We start from the raw sequence: 19,381 nt of genomic DNA, 5'->3' as shown, positions 1-19,381 counted from the left end.
TTGTGTCCCTTTCTGTGGCACTGAGGTGCAAACACTGGGGCCATCTCAAGCAGAGTGGATCATTCAACTAAGTATCTCTGCATGACTGCTATTTGTGTGGTTCTAGAAAAGAAACAATCATGTGGAGATTAAGTATAATTTTATATATTTAAATCTTAAATTATAGTAAATATTGAAGTGAAATTAAAAAAGAGGCTACAGGTGCTTTTGCTTCTTGTGTAATACAGGTGGCACTCAGATTCTTTCCCGACTCTCATAACCACTTCCATATACTTTAACAGAGCCAACATGAAGAACTTGCAAATATTCTCAGTGGAGATGTCATATCCTGAGATCATGCATGGCTAAAACAGTGTGTGGTTTGCCTTCTTCAAGGACCTAGACCACCAGTCTATCATTTAACCAAGCAGGTTTAACTTGAGTCTATCAGTTTTTCTAAGAGATATTCTTTAGCTCAGAAGCTGTTTTCTTTTGTTCTACAGCTTTGGGTGCTTCTAAATAAGTGCAGCTACAGCAGTGCCCCCAGAACACAAGGGCATGCATGTGCTCACGAATCAATGCCTTCCTGTCACATGGCTTCTTTCCTCATTGTTTTTGTCTTGTGGGCCACCATTAACCTTACAGTGCAGCTAGACAGAAGTATTATATAATGCAACACATGAAAGAAACATCTGCAATGTATTATTTTTTATATCTTTTAATTAAAAAACTCAACAAAGATATAAAACAAGCATTTTACATAATGCATACATTCTCAACATCTGCAGATGAGATAAATAACAGAAGGCAAAAGCAGACACATTTTATTGCTTCTCTTTGGTAAGTCACCAATATTCTCTGCAGAAACAGAGTATGTGATTGTTTCTTTGAAAAAAACAACCTTAAAATAACTGTCCCTTAGTATTAACAAAATATTTAGCAATAATGCAGTGGGTGTATTTCTCAAACTGACAAGAATGCATAATACTTTATTCTCTGAGGGGTAAGTAGCTGCTTTCCAAAGTTAAGGCCTAAAGAGAAACAACTTTTCTAGCTACCTTTTTACTGGCTCTTTTTTAAATGTCACATTCAACCTCCCTGACACCATTCTTGCAGAAAATCTATGCCATATACAAAAATTCTTTCACCAGGCAGTTCGACACCACCCATCCTAACCAATCCCATTTCCTATGAGGCAATTCTGCTTTAATTCAGCATCATCGAAACTCAGTGTCCCAATACAAAACAAAAATTCCACTAAATTTGTTCCAACAAACAGCACATATATACACCATGGCTCTACTGAAGCAATATATACAGGCCAGAACTAAGAGTTAGAAAACTAAAAGGCCCATTCAATACATAGCAGCTTGTATCTAAATATATACAGGTATGTATATGTTTTCACAGTTAATCTTTAAAAAAAATTACATGATATGTTCAGAAATATTCTCCTATGGTCTATAAATAATGCTTTAAAAGTTCAACTAACAAAAGAAACGAAGTATAAGAGTCAATCAAATTAAATAAATCTTCCGAGCCTTTATGAACAAATGCTTAAGTTGGTAAAGCTTGAGGTGTGTCTTGTAAAAGTGTTTTGTCAGGCCCCACCAGGAAAGGCAGTCTTCCTTCTAAACCCGGTAGGAGAGAAACTCCAAAACTTTGGAAGGAACCGGAAGTTTCTGGACTTCTTGGGTGGGCATCACTCTTCGGATTGCCATGCGACATAAATGTTGAAGGCTAGGGACTTGCCTTGGAGTAGCCCAAAAATATACACTTCCGTCATGTGTCCTTAAGAGAAATGAAAGAAACAAAAGCAGTCACGCAACTACACATATTCCATGTCCCTACGGCTAGCTCCATTGTCAGAACCACGTCACCCAACTACACATATTCCACGTCCCTACGGCTAGCTCCATTATCAGAACCACAGTCACCCAACTACACATATTCCACGTCCCTACAGCTAGCTCCATTATCAGAACCACAATCTTACTTTAAATCTAGTAAGTAGCAATGATGTACTCCAGGACAAGGCAGTAACAGGATTATAAAGAGTTTGTTTAGGAAATTTACACGACTTTTTCTGTTAAGAAACGAAAGACGCTAGAGAGATGGTTCAGCTATTAAGAGCACTCGATGCTTTCCCACAAGACCAAGAGTTCAGTTCCAGTACTGACAATGGTGGCTCACAAAAAACACCTACAACTCCAGTTCTAGATCACACTCTTCTGGCCTCTCTAGGCACTACACACCCATAGTGCACAGACATGCACGCAAAACACCCATACATACAAACTAAAAAAAAACAAACAAACAAACCTTCAAAAGAAAAAGAACAGGAAAGAGTATTTACCCAGCAGCTAAAACACTGCCATCAGTAGAAAAGGCGCAGCAAAGACCATTGTTCAAGGGTGCAACTTGTACTGGACAATCCTCCTCAAGTCTCCAGAACCTCACCATTCTGGAAGGGAAATGAGCGATGGAGTGAGTTAGTAAGTCAGAAAACAATGCTTCTTTCTGTGTTCTGAGTCACAGAGTACACACACACAAATCACTCCAGAGATCACGGTGACTTTGGTTGAGACAGGCTCATATGTAACCCAAGCCAGCATCAAACTCCATCTTCCTGCCTTTACTTCTCAAGGGCTGGGGTTACAGGCATGTGTCATCTCCATCCAGCTAATAGTAATTTGTTGTTGTTTGAGATAGGGTCTCACTACATAGCCCAAGCTGGAATCCCCCTGCTTCAGCCTCCCAAAGTGCTGCAATTACAGGTGTGAGCCTCCACATTCAGCTAGCTCAATGATACTAGTGTACTTTATATACTATTTTATATTCTATACCATTTGGCAATTTGGATGAACTCCAAAGAGATCACAAGGCATGGCTTTGTTAACCTCAGTGTTTGAACCTGTAATGTTCACAATTGGAAGCTTTCTCATTTTCTTACAGATAAAATAACATAATCTGCTTTATTCTTTTCTACACTGCCTAATCTCAAAAGGAATGGCCACCAATTTTACAGGTGTGTACCACCATAGCCAGTGAGGCAAAAAAGCAAGGTGTTGTCAAGCCCCACCCCCCAAAAACCTGAACCTCACTAGAAAGGTGTCATGACTTAAAGCATGTTATCATTAAAGTATGAGGTATTAATAGTCAAAACTACACCCCGAATACTTACTTATCATCAGCAAGGCTCGCGACATGCAGTCCATCATGACTGAAAGACACAGCTCGTACCCATCGGTCATTAGCCCCTCCAGCAAATATTGGAGTAGGTGGGGGAAACAGGTGCCTGGGGTCAGAGACATAGTTTCATTGGGTTTTAGAATCAATTCAAAAAACAAAATGGCCTTGATGTCCAAGTTCATTGGACTCTGAATCAGATTTAAAGTGGGCCTCCAATGATACATCCAAGATGGAGGAGAGCTATTACAGTCAAGCTAAATGTAACAGGAAGTTGTGTGCTCAGTCAGGAAGAGACCGTCCCCAACAGAGGACGGTCTTCAGCCAAGGGTACACAGTAACTGTGCTTCCCTGCTAGAACTGCCCACAAAAGCAAGGGCTTTGGAAAGAATCGTTCACCTCTTTTTCACACATGGCACACAACATTTAACATTCTGTCTACCATTTTCCCCAGGCACGAAACTCCAGTATATTACATTTCTACAGAACCAGACACTACTTAAATACCAAGACCCACCTAGTAAGAGCCATATTTACTTGAGTTTATCTAAAGCTTTGTGCATTATTCAAGTGATGACATAACGGGAAAACTTTTAATTTAATTTATGAGATTGTTAATTTGACATTTTGTTAGGGATTCTAATTTTTCACATAACTTCTTCAAAGCCATACTGACAGCTAGTATTGGATTGATTACAGACTGGGATAATTCATGTACTCACCCGAATTCCATCAGAATGTCTCCATTGTGTGGATCCCAGACATACACACGAGTATCATAAGATGCAGTAGCTAGCAATGCTCCATCAGGAGAAAAGTCACAAGCTACAACATCATGGTGATGGCCTTCCAGTTTCCTTATCATGGTGTATTTATCCATATTCCAGAGGAAAACCTGCAATAGTAAAAAGACAAATGTTATAGTTTCACTCAGACACAGAGGACAAAGGGGCATATCTTAAACTACAACTGCTATTTTAACATTACATTAAATTAATTACAAATTATGAGTAATTTAAAGAATATGCTCAGTGTCATAGATTAAAAAATCAGTCTTTAAGTTAATTAAAGTAGACATGCAAATTTCTATTTCAAATGTTTCTGTTAAATGTTAATTTAAAAAATAAGCCTAAAGGGAAAATAAAGGCAATGCAATTTAACCACATACTGAAATCCATTTATTCCAAAAACTAATTAACTAAAATATATGGAAATAAATAGGGTTAAGTATTACAAACCCCTTTCTCTTTTTTCCAGAAACTACCAATTTTTAAAAATAGATACAGACAGAAAATGTAATGTTAGCAAATTGTTACTCCATTGGCATCTCCCTTTGAGATAATCACTTGTTTACAAAAGGCTTGGGTCACCACCGAGAGCCTAGGAAGAGAAACAGATACTGCAAGAAAAGAGAATTTTCACAGCCAAATGTAATTTTGTTGGCAAACAACAAAGATGTTAAACCACATTACACAAATGAAAATGCTATTTTATAAAATAATATAATTACAGTATTTTTTGGTAATTAACAGTCTTATTTTTTCCAAACTGACTATAATCATTAGCCATTTTCAGCATAAAAGTTAAATTACTTAAAAACAAGCTCACATACAGTTTAGATTTTAAACATCCAAAGACTGTGCAGAAGGTTCTAAATAAGTTTTGCTGGGTTTTTTTGCTTTGAAGCAGTGTCTCATCAAGATGCCCAGGCTGGCCTTGAACTTGTGATCCACTTGCCTCAGCCTCCCAAGGAGCTCTAGACAGGATTCTAATGCTTACTGCAGTCTGTTAGATTAAACATAGGCTTGGAGGTTTACAGCAAGCCTAGTTAGACAGCTTCCTCCTCTTGTAGCGCAGTCCTTTCTGCTACTTCCTGTCTGCACACACTGTTTCCGAAGGAAATAAGCATAATAACTGGGCAATGGTTTAAGGTACTGCCAGCATCTTAAGAAATTCCAAAAAACAACAGAGAAAGCACTCAAAAACCAATTTCTTTACATTAAATTGTGTTCAACTGTCAGACTCTCAATTCCATCAAACTGGAAGATCAATTTACTCAGGAGTCTGGATTTTACTGTGGGGGAAATTATTTTTTAAAGGAAAAAAAAAAAAAAGAAAAAGAAAAGAAAAGAAGGAAAAGCAGAAGTGGACATCGACCAGCACCTGTGTACGTACAGTACACCTTGCAGCCGAATGCAAGGTTACTTCATCCTATGGTAAAGGTCGCCCCCAGCCCGGTAGCCAGAGATGCCACTCTTTCTGCCCAGCTAACACCATTGTGCGCCTGTGTGCGAGTGGTGCCAGCATAACCTCAATCACACCAATATTGCTGCCACCACCTGTGACAGGGAAAGCAAGAAGCATATGGAAAACACACAGCCTAAAATAGCAATGTCAACATCTAGCTTGTTTTATGATTTAAAAAAACAAAACAAAACAAACGAAGCTATTTTGTTCTAAACTTCTAACATTCACGACTATTATTTTAACATACTTCTTGGCAAAATAAAATGTGTTTTATCTAGCCACAACCCCCACCCCCGTTAGTCCAAAGCGTGCTGTGATCATTATACATATCTGGAGTTCAGCCAGATTCATAACTACTCAAGGCTACTGCTAAGCTCTTAAAACTACATTAACTCAGAGCTAGTACACCGACAGTTCACTGCAAGTACAGCCCTCAACAGTCACTACTTCAGCTGTCAACAGGCAAGCTGTCAAATAATGTGCAGCTTCATCTATAATCCACTCTCGCACAGAAATGAATGTTCATTTCATTATGGTTTTAAATTACTGGTTTTTGTTTTTTGTTTTTTTTTTTTTCAGTTAAATGTCCAGGATCAGCTGGGACTCAAAACTTAAAAAACAAAATAGCAAACTGGACAAAACAAAACCAAAGAAAATAATCAGTAAGGAAATATCTTAACATATGGACTAGATCCTGTCTATATCGCATCAACTTTCCTAGATCTCACAAAAAACTAACTAACTTTCAGTTTATAAACATCTCTAAAAGCAATTCAATTTCTCAATTCACAAATAACTAATTTTCTACATGCAAATAAATTCTCTCCATCATGAAATAAAGCATTAAGATATTCATGACACCGAGCACAGACTTAATAGGTTGCTTAGATTTACAATGATTAAGCACACATTATCATCCAATTCCCAATACATGTCCAAGAACTCTGACACATACTGCTTTACTGGCTCCAACTGAACACAGCATAGAAGAATCGGGAGAGAATGCACAACTGTACACCCAGTTCTGATGTCCCCGCAACACTTTCATCATGTTTCCTAAGAAAAAGAAGCAGCCGTGTCAGGAGAACGCATTTCCAATCAGTAACACTGCATCACCATAGTCTATAGTTACCAAACACTTTTTTTTATAGCTGAAAAAAGAAATAGCGATAGACAGACAGACAGATACAGAGGCCTTCAATATCTGCCACCTGTTTGCTTGCTTGCCTGCCTGCCTGCCTCCCTCCCTCCCTCCCTTCCAAGGCTGGGTCTCTCTAGGTAGCCCTGGCTGGCCTCGGACTCTCAGAGGGTAGTAGCTGTTGCTTGATAAAATTACATGGGACTTGAGAGACACTATTCAGTAGTCAAGAGCAAACTCTGCTCTGACAGAGGACCCAAGTTTGATACCCAGCATCCTACCTGGGTCGCTCACAACTGCCTGTAACTCCAATTCCAGGAGATCCAATGCCTCTGGCCTCCTCAGGCACCCATACATGAATATACCCCCCACAGACACACATGAATATACAAATAATACATTTTGGAATGTAAAAGCCAGGCATGCTAATTTATATCTTTAATCTCAGCACTTAGTAGACAGAGCAGGTATTTTAGCCTGATATACATTCACTTCTGTTTCTCTCAATGATAAAATTTTGTTAACATCAAGATACCATGTTTCCAGCCGGGCGGTGGTGGCGCACGCCTTTAATCCCAGCACTCGGGAGGCAGAGCCAGGTGGATCTCTGTGAGTTCGAGGCCAGCCTGGGCTACCAAGTGAGTTCCAGGAAAGGCGCAAAGCTACACAGAGAAACCCTGTCTCGAAAAACCAAAAAAAAAAAAAAAAAAAAAAAAAAAAAAAAAAAAAAAGATACCATGTTTCCGAAAAAACTGAGTATATCAACATACTTTTCTGTGAGATCAGAAGGAAAAATATCACTTACTTTTTAATGAAAGAATTTATGATCCATGCTTACCAGCATTTAACCACATTATAAATCCTGGTTTGTAAATCAATTTATAATCTAATTTTTATTGGATGAATCAATCTGTTGCTTAAAGTCCCACTTAAAATTTTTTATTTTAAAGTTTCATTTATTTAGTGCATATGAGTGTTTTGGCTGCACATGTCTGTGTACCATGTATATGTACTGGCCACAGAAGCCAAAAGGTGTCAGATCCCTTGGAACTAGAGTCATGGATCTGTGTGGTTGGTTTCTGAGCAGTGTCAAGATGGTTTATAATATAACTGCTGGCTTAATCTATGTTTTTGTTTCCCAAGTATTAAACAGAAAGAAAAAAGACCCCTTGGTCACCAAGCCATTTGTTTGTGTTTTTCTGATACAGTGCCCTGCTAACTAGCCAAGTTTGGCCTAGAACTCTCAATTCTCCTGCCTTGCCCATTAGAGCTAAGATTACAGCTGTGCTGGGGGGGTGCAGGGAGGGCGGCAATCCCGTAATCACTCTCAATAGTCACATCAAGTCAGCATGGTGGCATACGCCTTCAATTCCTGCACTCAGGAAACAGGCAGGTAGATCTCTGCCAGGGAAACAGGGAGACCCTGCCAAGAGCGAGAGAGAGAGAGCGAGAGAGAGAGAGCGAGAGAGAGAGAGCGAGAGAGAGAGAGCGAGAGAGAGAGAGCGAGAGAGAGAGAGCGAGCGAGAGAGAGAGAGCGAGCGAGAGCGAGCGAGAGCGAGCGAGAGCGAGAGAGCGAGAGAGCGCGAGAGCGCGAGAGCGCGAGAGCGCGAGAGCGCGAGAGCGCGAGAGCGCGAGAGAGCGAGAGAGCGCGAGCGAGCTCATTCCTTTGCACAGCTGGAGCAAAGACAAGACATACATACCATCATCTTTCAGGTCCCACACTCTGAGAGTTTTGTCTCTTGAAGCTGATACAAGTATTAAGCTCCCATCTGGAGCAAAGGTTAAGTCTCTGACCACTTCAATGTGGTCTACCAAATTAAGGAGGAGTTTTCCTACATGTGATTGAAAGAGGGAAAAAAAAAAGACACAGGATCAATATTTCTTATATTCTTTTTTTACAGTTTTGTTAACTGTAAAGAATGAACAGGGGGCTGGAGAGATGGCTCAGAGGTTAAGAGCACTGGCTGCTTTTCCAAAGGTCCTGAGTTCAATTCCCAGCAACCACATGGTGGCTCACAGCCATCTGTAATGAGATCTGGTGCCCTCTTCTGGCCTGCAGGGATACATGCAGGCAGAGCACTGTATGCATAATAAACAAATCTTTAAAATAAATAAATAAATAAATACATTAAAAAACAAAACAAACAAACAAAAAAAAGAATGAACAGGCCAGGTGGTGGTGGTGCACGCCTTTAATCTCAGCACTTGGGAGGCAATAGCCAGGCGGATCTCTGTGAGTTCGAGGCCAGCCTGGGCTACTAAGTTCCAGGAAAGGCACAAAGCTACACGGAGAAACCCTGTCTGGAAAAACAAAACAAAAGAAAAAACAAAAAACAAAAAACAAAAACAACAAGAAAAGAATGAACCAACATTCTTGGGTACCTCCTAGTTCTATGAAGTAAATTATTTCACTTATTAATTAGTGGCTATTTTTACTTGTGAGGATTCACTACTTAACAGATTTTTAAGTAATTTCCTCCCAAGATAACACTGCATTTGCTAGAAAAAATGTAAAAGGAATGACTGAAATGTGAGCAAACCTCCAGATCAAATTAGCATCAAGAAAGCCCTCTACCACTGTCTTTTCTAAGTATTTGTCCAGTATGACTATTTTGTATTTGTATTTGTGTGTGTGAGTGGACGTGTGTCTGGGGCCGATCTCCTGGAGCTGGCTCTCTCCTTCCACGTGGACCCAGACTCAGACTGTCACACTTGGCAAGCACCTTTTTACCTGTTGAGCCAGCTCACCAGCCCCAGTACGACTTCAAAAGAAAAAAATACCAACTTTTCTCTTTGCTTTTTATTTCCTTGACCTTGGACTATGAAATGCCCCACAAAGTAAATATTATCTCTCAATTTTTAATTTTAACAGTATCTAAACATTTTAGTACTTATCAGCTACTGGAAGTTTTGTTTTCCAGAAAAACCTGTGGTTACCTTAATTTTTTTTTTTTTTCTAATAAGCCAATCAAACTTTGCTTCCTTGTCCCCAACTCAATGTCATTATTATTGTCTGTGTTCTGGAGTACTCTCTTTCTTTAACACCTACTTAAATTCTTCTATATCTCTGAACACACAGACTATGCTAGAAACTAGAGCAATATCAAACTTTTTCTTTTTTCTTAAATTGCTGGGCATTGAACCTCAGGTTTGAGGCAATGTTCAGCAAACCCTTTACCACTGAGCTGCTTCCCTCATCCTTGGTGAAGATAAGGTCTTACTATGCAGTTCATGCTGCCCTCAACTGGCAATGTAGACCAGGCTGGCCACTGAGACTTCTCAGTGCTGGAATTACAGCTGTGTATCACCATGCTCAGTTTGAACACTTCCTTTTTTTGGTTTTTGAGACAGATCTCTTTACATAGTTCTAGCTGACCTAGAACTCACTATGTAGACCAGGTTGGCCTCAAACTAACTGAGATTGGCCTGCCTCTGCCTCCTGAGTGCTGAGATTAAAGGAGTGCACCACCACACCTGGCAAAAAATTCAACTTTTCAACCTATGTGGTTAGCTATTGGATAAGGTGACCAAACTATTCTGAGGGTTAGATATTGATTATTAAAATCAGATTTGGGAGCTGGGCATGGTAGTGCACACCAGTGAAATTGGGAGGCAGAGATGGGCAGATAGACCTCTGTGAGTTTGAGGCCAGCCTTGTCTACACAGTGAGCTCCAGGACAGCCATGAGTATATAGAGTGACCCTGTCTCAAAAAGCCAAAAACAAAACAAAACATCTGTTTTGTAGTTGATAAATGCTCAGCTGACAGAGTGCTTGCCTAGCATGCATTCAAAGCCCTGGAGTCCCAGCACTGCATAAAACTGGGAGGTGTGGCCCAAGCCTGCAATCCCAGTACTCAGGATGCAGGCAGGGGGAGCAGAGTTAAGGTCATCCTCCGCTACACATCCAGTTTAAGGCCTGCATGGGATACAAAAAAAAACTGATTTCCCTCAAAACCCTCTAAGCTATCATTGAAAAAGCATGTAAGACATTTTTGCTGAGTCATAAACTAAAGCATTAGTTTATAAATAACTAACTAAAATACAACCCATACATGCTTTGCATACTTTATCAAGCACGAACTCTGTATTATTCTCCTAAATTAAAATTATGAACTCAAGACTTAGAACAATTATAAAGACACATCCATTTTCACCTTTTTGTACCTTAAAACCCTCAAATCATATATTCCAGTATTTCTATTATAAAATAATCAGGTTCATCTTTGAAATTATGAATCCATACCTGTGTATGCATCCCAGATTTTGATGCGACCATTGTTTAATCCTGTAGCAAGGAGTAGCTGATCCTGTCCAAATCTGAACCGATGCCATTCTACATTAACACAACGGCTCTGTTTTTCTGGAACTGAAGACCCAAAAGCAAGACTCCAGACTATGTCTCCACAGTCTATAATGTGTTCAGGAGGCTTATTTTTCTGACCACCATTACTATTTTGTCTTGTCAATTTCAGACAGCTTGAATTGGTAACATTCTTGGAACCATGTAAAAGACTGAGGGGAGAAAGATTGAAAATGAATTCTCCTTTATACTGTACTTCTGTAGACACTAATTGTCAATACTTGTTAAATAATTTCAACAAAATTGTAACACTATTTCTACAGATGAGAAAATTGGTACCTGAAATAAGACCAGACAAATTCAACTCATGAAAACTATGAGTGGCTGAGAAGACCTTCAATAAGAAAGTAATTTCGGCCGGGCGGTGGTGGCGCACGCCTTTAATGCCAGCACTGGGGAGGCAGAGCCAGGCGGATCTCTGTGAGTTCGAGGCCAGCCTGGTCTCCAAAGCGAGTTCCAGGAAAGGCGCAAAGCTACACAGAGAAACCCTGTCTCGAAAAAAAAAGTAATTTCTAACTTGTTTTTCTTCCAAACTGTCTTCAATAGGACTTTTTTAGCAGCAGTGTAAGCCTGGTTCTACTTAAAGTGGGTACTGTTGTCAGTGTCCAGCACTGGCCAATGGATCTCAACTGAGACAGCTTCTATCACAGTGAATATACCCAGTGGTGACACTAAAACCTGCAGCATCTTGTTTTTGCTGAGTGATGATATGATGAAAAAAAATGGTAACTTTTCACTATGAAACTTAAGGACTAATTTAGCTCATTTGCCAAAGTACCAAGCACTACATAATTCATCTTTTATGAACCTAAAGTAAATTGTTCCAAGAAATTAGAAGACAGAGACCTCAGAACTTTGAAGCTGTCGTGAGTATCCTTAATTCAAGCAGAGATAAAAGAGGCTCAAATAACAGAATTGTTGGATGATAGATAGGACTTGATTAAGTTCCTTCAGAAAGGGCTATCTTGATGAGAAATCATGAACCTCGGGACCCTGGTACAGTGAAGGGATCACACAAGTTTAAATAAAAAACGTATTGACTTTATAATTTAAAAAGCAGACATATAAAACTTCAGCTGGAGGTTGGGGATTTAGCTCAGTGGTAGAGTGCTTGCCTAGCAAGCGCAAGGCCCTGGGTTTGGTCCTCAGCTCTAGAAAGAAAAAAAAAAAAACCAAAAACTTCACCTGGTAGAGCACTCTCATAGCATACATTGAAAACCTAGGTCTGATCTCCATCCCAGCATAAATGGGGTGTGGTGGCACACCCCAGTCATTCCAGCAATTCTGAGTAGAGATGCAAGAAGATTAGAAGTTCAAAGTCATCCCAGGCTACATACTGAGTTTGGAGGTGGCCTACACTAAAGCCCCACCCACCCATCCTGATTAGCTAGGGGCTGTGGCTCTCACACCTATGACAGCATCACTCAGGAGCCTGAGACAGAGAGGATCAAGAGTTTAAAGCCAGCCAGGCGGATCTCTGTGAGTTCGAGGCCAGCCTGGTCTACAGAGCGAGATCCAGGACAGGCACCAAAGCTACACAGAGAAACCCTGTCTCCAAAAACCAAAGAGTTTAAAGCCAATCTAGGCCACATAATAGGACTACCTTATTAAAGAAAAATCTGTTTGCACACTACTGTTAACCAATAAAGTGCATGAAATCCACACTACTGTTAACCAATAGTGTGAAATCCAAAGTGAATGCAAAAAACTTCACCTAACAAAGATCATTTGATCTGACATAATAGGACATACACACTAATATGAGGCACAATTAATCTGTCTTTTCATACAAATACACTCAACAGGAGATAGGGATGTAAGTTAGTTGGCAAAGGATATGAGGCCCTGAGGTTCAGAGGGGAGGGGTGGGAGCATAAATGTCTGAGAAAAATATTAAAACACTCTACAACGTACAAATTCAGTCTAGACTTTTTCACTCTGCAGACCAGTCTGGTCTACACCATGAGATCATCTGCCTCTGTTTTCCCAGTGCTGATATTACAGGCATTACCACCATACCCACCCAGAGAATTCTTTTTTTTTTCTTTTTGAGACGGTCTTTCTATTATTATGTCGCCCTGGCTGTCCCAGAACTTACTGTGTAGACCAGGTTGGCCTGGAACTCAGATCTCTCTCTCTACATCCTAAGTACTGGGACTAAAGGGATGCACTACCATGGCCAGCTCAGGTAGTTCTTTACACAAACCTCTAGTGCATGGGTTCAAACTATAAACAAACCTGTAACATTTTATAAAGGAAAACTTAAATATTTTATCACCCAACACTGAAAGACAAGAGTAAATTCTACAAATACAAAGGAAGAAAGAAGTCTTACAAGTTCTTAAGGCACTGGGACCACGGGACAAGCTTCACTATGCGATATCCTTGTGACCATGCAAAGTACGAACCATCTGGAGCAAAAGCCACAGTCCAGTTCTCACCACCACATTTCTTGTCAAAAGGAGCTGCCGGAGCTAGAAGTTCCCCTATAGTACGCGATCTCACTAAAACAAAGACAAAAAAAACAAAACCAGGATATTATATATACCTATACAAAGACAAAAACAAAACCAGGATATTATACATACCAACACAGATTTGAGATGCCCCCACATTTCTTTGGAATTTGCTGAGTTTTTTCTCCTTTTCTTTTAGTTAGGATTTAGTCTGCTTTCCACCCACAGAACTTTAGAGATTTTTGTTTTGATAAAGTGATTTTCCAATGCAAGATTAAGTATGTATGTTGCTAGTATGGTGGGTACACCTATCATCTCAGCACTTAGAAGGCTTAGGAAGGAAGATGAGGAGTTCAAGACCAGCCTGGGCTACATGAGACCTTGTCGCAAAGTTTCAGTGTGGTGAGGAGGTGAGGGTGGGAAGACTTGGCTTTGAGACTAGCCTGGATTATAGAGGCAGACCTGAACAAAGTGGGAAGGGGAAATAAGATTTTGATCTTTCAAGCATTATGAACCCTTCCGCTCAGTTGCTGCTCTTGCTAGCATATAAGAAATCCTGGGGGCTGGAGAGGTGGCTTAATGGTTAAGGGCACTGACTGCTCTTCCAGAGGACCTGGGTTCAATTCCCAGCACCCACATGACGGCTCACAACTGTCTGTAACTCCACTTCCAGGGGATCTGACCCCTTCACTCTAATGCACAGAAAATAAAATTAAATAAATTTAAAAAAAAAAGAAAGAAAGAAAAGAAATCCTGGCTTCTATCTTCATTACAGCACAAACCAGATAAAGAGGATTGGAATTTCAACGTCACCCTCAGCTACATGGTCAGTTCAAAGCCAGACCAGGCTAGCTAGATATTTAAATTTAGCTAGCTAAATAAATAAATAAATGAAGATAGATCCAGTCATTCAGGAGGCTGGGACTCTGTCAAAATAAGTTTTTTTAAGAGCTGGAGGGCAAGGCTGGAGAGTTGGCTCAGTAGTTAAAAGCAAGAATGTTGCAAAGGACCTGGGTTCGATTCCTAGCACCCACATGGAGGCATACCACCTCCTTGGGCACCAAGCATGAATGTGGTACACAGATGTATATGCAGGCAAAACACTCATATACATAAAATAGTAAAAATAAATTAAAAAAAAAAAAGACCAACAAAAATGGCTCAGTGGGTAAATATACCTGCTGCCAGGTATATGTAGTTCAATTCCTAGTACCTACATGGGACAGGGGAAAATCCACTCTCACAATTTGTTCTCTGACCTCCACACAAAATAACTGATATGCTCAATAGTAGAATGCTTACCTAGAAAGTATTAGGAGCCGGGCAGCGGTGGCACATGCCTTTAATCCCAGCACTCGGGAGGCAGAGGCAGGCGGATCTCTGTGAGTTCGAGGCCAGCCTGGTCTCCAAAGCGAGTTCCAGGAAAGGCGCAAAGCTACACAGAAACTCTGTCTCGAAATAAAATCAATCAAGCAAGCAAGCAAACCCTGGAAAGAAGCCTAATATCCATTTTTCTACGTTATTCTGAAATTTTTCTTCTTGTATGAAAATACCATGATACCCATCATTAAAGAGAAACTATTTTGCTTAAACAATTTTCCCTTTTTTAATAACTCAAAATCTGCTGGGCCGTGGTGGCATACACCTTTAATCTCAGCAATCAGGATTAAATCGGGGGCTGGCCTGGTCTACATAGCCCCCACTTTTGAAGTCTTCCTTCTACCCTGCCCCCTATTCAGTCCTGATTCTGACCTGAGAGAGCTTAATTAGCAATCTTGTTCTCGTGGCATACTGTGATATCTGCACTGGAGTCTTTTCCAGGCTACAGTATTTCTAGTTTTTCCAATCATTCCTTACATTACAAAATTGAATCCATTTTCTATCTTTTCCCACCTTAATTAGTTCCATCACATTTTCCTGGATAAATTCTTGTTAGTAGTGGCCCTTAGAAAAGTGGTACCCAGAACCGTACACTGTACTTTCCGGGGTGGACTTGTCAGTGGTGGAGCACCCCCACTTACTCACATTCATTCAATAGGCAGTCACATGAGCGTGATATAAGATTCACAAGCTGGTGAGACTCAGATGCCTGTAGAATGGCTTTAATGAATAAACTTGAGAAAGAGCACACTGTTACAGGCTTCCTGCATTTTCCCAAGCATATAATATTACATGGTCCTTTCACTGGGGTTCTCTTCATATGCCAAGCCTCTCTTAAAACCTGGGATCCCAGCCAGGCAGTGGTGGCATACACCTTTAATCCCAGCACTCAAGAAGCAGAGGCAGGGGGATCTCTGAGTTTGAGGCCAGCCTGGTCTACAGAGCAAGTTCCAGGACAGCCAAGGCTACAAAGAGAAATCCTGTCACAAAGTCAAACAAAAAAACTGGGATTCTTGTTAAACCTCCATCCACTGGTCAAAATTCATTAACTTTAGTAGAAGGGACCTTGTTCACAAATAAAGGAAATAAGCTTTAAAATTTTACTTTAAAAAAAAAAAAGGCAATGGAAGTATTAGCTTTAAAAGAGAAGGCCCCCAGGTTAATCTAAGTATAACACTATATTCCTCACACAAGATTTTTCAAGTCTGCATTTTAAGGAAAAACAAACCAAGAAACCCTGGCCACAGTCATTTGTATACTCTTCTTTTTTTTTTTTTTTTTTTTTTTTGGTTTTTCGAGACAGGGTTTCTCTGTGTAGCTTTGCGCCTTTCCTGGAACTCGCTTTGGAGACCAGGCTGGCCTCGAACTCACAAAGATCCGCCTGCCTCTGCCTCCCAAGTGCTGGGATTAAAGGCGTGCGCCACCACCGCCCGGCTTGTCTACTCTTCTTTATACAGTTAGTAAGGGGTGTGGGACATGGCTGCTTCAAACACCATGAAACAAGCTAACTCATCCTCAATGCAAGAAATTCTAGTACCATTATAAAAACTGAAAAATACATGTTACATGGTCAGTGTTTTTCTAATCTCCTTCATGTTTCCTTGTTGGCTAACAGACACACCAAATGAATTTTATGCTTTAATCAGCTGTTTTAAATACTCAAGTACTGACTAGTAAAACACTACCAACCTTGAGCAACATTTATGCTACAGTACTTTGAAAAAAATTTGATGGCTGCATCTGTTTAATGTTAGCATCATAAGAAATGTATAATTTCACGACCCTGGAAAAGGTCCCAATGCTGAAGGGGCATGCATGGGAAACTGGCCCTAAACTACACCGTGATATCTGCACAGCAGTTACATCATGAGTCACCACTGAACCAGGCTAACCAGACTGAAGTTCTTTTTCACATTCCTGCCTCCCATTTCCTAAGCAGACAGGAAGTGTGACAGCGTCTTGTTAAAGAGGGCAGTAGTGTTAAAGAGGGCAGTAGCTCACTCAAGGCAGTTATGGACTAGAAATCTTTACTCATTCATCAAGTCCTGCCTCTACTTTCATTCAGCACGTACATAAAAATCCAAACTTGACATGACTACAATTAATGCCGGGGTGGAGCTGTTGTAGTCATAAACCCCAAGCTATACAGAGAGATAAGTAAATCTCTAACCTTGTCTCCAAATGACACTTCACATACAAAGAAATAAAAAAATTGGCTTACAAAAGGCCAAATTCGAAGATATTTGGCACTTAATTTATATTATATGCAGAAAATAAGGAGACATAAAAGGGGGGGGACTCTTAATAATTAATAATTTAATGAATGGTCCTACCTTAGCAGGTATTCCAAGAAGCACTATTCATTCCCTCAGAAAAAGAGGGCAAGAAAGTTTTCAAAGCACAGATACCTTTGTACAGTGTTATGGTGTATATAATAGGAGGGAAAACCATTGGTCGGATCCTAAGAAGCTGAGGACAGGAGATGCAGCTCGATGGTAGAGTGCTAGAAGGTCCTGAGTTCAATCCCTACACTACTACAGCTAATAATAATGAATTCATTTTAAGGGTCTAAGTTGAAAACACTTGCTTTAAAACTAATCAGCTATTCAACTTCATCCTTCAGAGAACAACCCCCTAGCCTAGTTCTGTTAATAGGTATCTGTGCATAGAAATTCATTCACAACGCACGCCTTTAATACCAGTGCTTGGAAGGCAGACGCAGGCGGATCTCTGTGAGTTCAAGGCCAGCCTGGTCTACAGAGTGAGCTCTAGGACAGCTAAGGCTATACAGAGAAACCCTGTCTCAAAGAAAAGAAAAAAAAGAAATTCACCCCAGCTTCTCACACTTCCTAGAAATACCTCCTCTGAACATTCCACAGTTACACACTTCAAGAGCAGGAAAATGCAAAGGCTCTCTACTCAGTGGCCACTACCTTTTCTAAAAAAAAAAAAAAAAAAAAACAAAAAAAAAAAAAACAAACAAACTGGATTTCACTATGTAGCCTTGGCTACTGGAACTGGCTATGTAGACCAGACTGATTTCAAACACACACACACACACACACACACACACCTGCCTCTGCCTCAAGTGCTGGGCCAACTTAAAAAAAAAAAAAGTGATGTTCAGTGTCCTCTAATGCTCTCACTCAATCCCATTCAAAGGCCTCAAAGGTGGCTCCTTTGAGAAGACTTAAATAATGCTAAGTGCTTTCAAGGAGGCCACTAGGCAGGTCTGGCCCACACCCTTCCACTCCCATTGTCCTGTCTTGAGCTTGACCCGTGACAAGGGCTAGCCCTTTCCCAGATCTCATCCTCCTTCGTCACTCCGCCTATCCACACTGCTCCTCCGGTGTACAGAGGTAGAAGAGTCCCTCCTTTGAACCCTTCCCTTTCATAAGGCCATCCTTTAAAACAGAAAGGTTTTCCACGCCGCTGGCACCTCTTCAGGCTCCTTTCTCCCCTAGAGTGCCTGACATACAGGAGCGGCTCCCCCTCCTATGGCACCTCAAAACACAAAAGTTCACTTTTTTTCATCACCGACTTAAGAGATCCTAAGACACGCCACATAGCCCACGCTAGTCACCCTCGCGGTTTACTCGACACCCAAGCCCCACGCTGAGGTTATCCCAGGACCTCGGACCCGCGCCGAGCTGTGATGGTGGCACTGGGGTACGCGGGGCGGTGAGCGGCCAGCCCCGCCTCACGGCAACTCGGAGGCCCGCTCGGAGGCGCGGGTCCATTCACTCCCGGCCGACGCCCATCGTGGGGCCGCTTCCTCCCGCCAATCGGCGCGGGTCCTCGCCTCTTCCCCGCTTCTCCCGGGCCTCCTCGGCATCGGCGCCCCGCTTCTCCCGGGCCTCCTCGGCATCGGACTCCCCGCCGCTCCCGGCCCCCCCACCCCACCCCCGCTGCTCCCCGGGTCCCCCGGCCCCTTCGCAGCATGCCCACCGTCCCCGCGCTCCCCCTCCACCCTGGGCCTCACCGATCTCTTTCTCGTTGACCCTCGGGGGAAAGCTGGCCATCTATGGGGCACCGTCTGATTCCGGGAACCCGATTCGGACGCGGCGACAGAGAAGGGACTCGGCGGGGGCTGAGGGGCGTGACGCGGGCTCGGTCCTTCCCGGGTGCGGGGACTAAACCGAGAGCGCGGGCGGCCGCTGCGGCTTCGGCGGACTGCCCGGGGAAGGCCTGGGACCGAGCCACCGGGTGACACTCAGACAAAAGAGCCGGCGCGCCTTCCACTCACAGACCCACACAGCCAACCAGCACCTTCGTCGCCAAATCAGACACTGAGACAAGATGGCGGGCGCCACTGATAATATCTGGGGGGGCGGGGTGTTGTGAGTGACGTCAGGACAACAGGCCCCGCCTCCCGACGCAAGGGACGTGACCGTCTGGGCCCACTCAGGGGCGTGAGCCCTCCCTCAATGGGCAGCTTGCAGGCGGTTTCGAAGTCGAAGGCCCTTTGCAAGGGACAGGCAGAGGATTGTATAATGCACGTGACCGAACCGAACAAAGCAAATTAGACGTTTCAGGTGCTCAACTCCATGTAGCCACGTCCCTGGCTTCTTGGTGCCCGGGAACTGGAGCTTGCACTGATGAAAGAGATATGATGGAATTTAGCATTGATG

At 41.9% G+C, this 19,381-nt stretch overlaps 1 protein-coding gene across 2 annotated transcripts; it reads right to left on the bottom strand.

Annotated features, from left to right (window-relative positions):
* Window positions 1-681: 681 nt before the first annotated feature.
* Window positions 682-19,053, bottom strand: Wsb1 (WD repeat and SOCS box containing 1). Of its 2 annotated transcripts, XM_052757357.1 has the most exons (9): window positions 18,733-19,053; window positions 13,250-13,418; window positions 10,798-11,066; window positions 8,254-8,385; window positions 6,371-6,471; window positions 3,891-4,063; window positions 3,164-3,277; window positions 2,336-2,443; window positions 682-1,770 (listed from the first exon to the last, which is right to left on the bottom strand). In XM_052757357.1, exons 1-9 carry the CDS (start codon window positions 18,770-18,772, stop codon window positions 1,611-1,613), a joined length of 1,266 nt encoding a protein of 421 aa, XP_052613317.1. In that variant the 5' UTR covers window positions 18,773-19,053; the 3' UTR covers window positions 682-1,610. The 2 variants fall into 2 exon arrangements, with proteins under 2 accessions (XP_052613317.1, XP_052613318.1); XM_052757358.1 differs by lacking the exons at window positions 6,371-6,471; window positions 8,254-8,385; window positions 10,798-11,066; window positions 13,250-13,418; window positions 18,733-19,053 and adding an exon at window positions 4,407-5,474.
* Window positions 19,054-19,381: the final 328 nt, after the last annotated feature.

Source organism: Peromyscus californicus, unplaced genomic scaffold (assembly GCF_007827085.1).
Source record: "Peromyscus californicus insignis strain IS unplaced genomic scaffold, ASM782708v3 Scaffold_3__1_contigs__length_106647218, whole genome shotgun sequence".
In the NCBI taxonomy this organism is placed as follows: domain Eukaryota; kingdom Metazoa; phylum Chordata; class Mammalia; order Rodentia; family Cricetidae; genus Peromyscus; species Peromyscus californicus.
The sequence above is the reverse complement of the archived record's forward strand: the minus strand, read 5'-3'. Positions and strand labels throughout refer to the sequence as shown.

Excerpts from the sequence above, each read along its gene's own strand:
- Wsb1 (XM_052757357.1), bottom strand. The coding sequence starts at position 18,772 with ATGGCCAGCTTTCCCCCGAGGGTCAACGAGAAAGAGATCG. Across the intron at positions 3,278-3,890 it reads GACATTCTGATGGAATTCGG|GCACCTGTTTCCCCCACCTA; the intron begins GTGAGTACATGA and ends CTCTGACCCCAG. Across the intron at positions 1,771-2,335 it reads GGCAGTGTTTTAGCTGCTGG|GACACATGACGGAAGTGTAT; the intron begins GTAAATACTCTT and ends ATTTCTCTTAAG.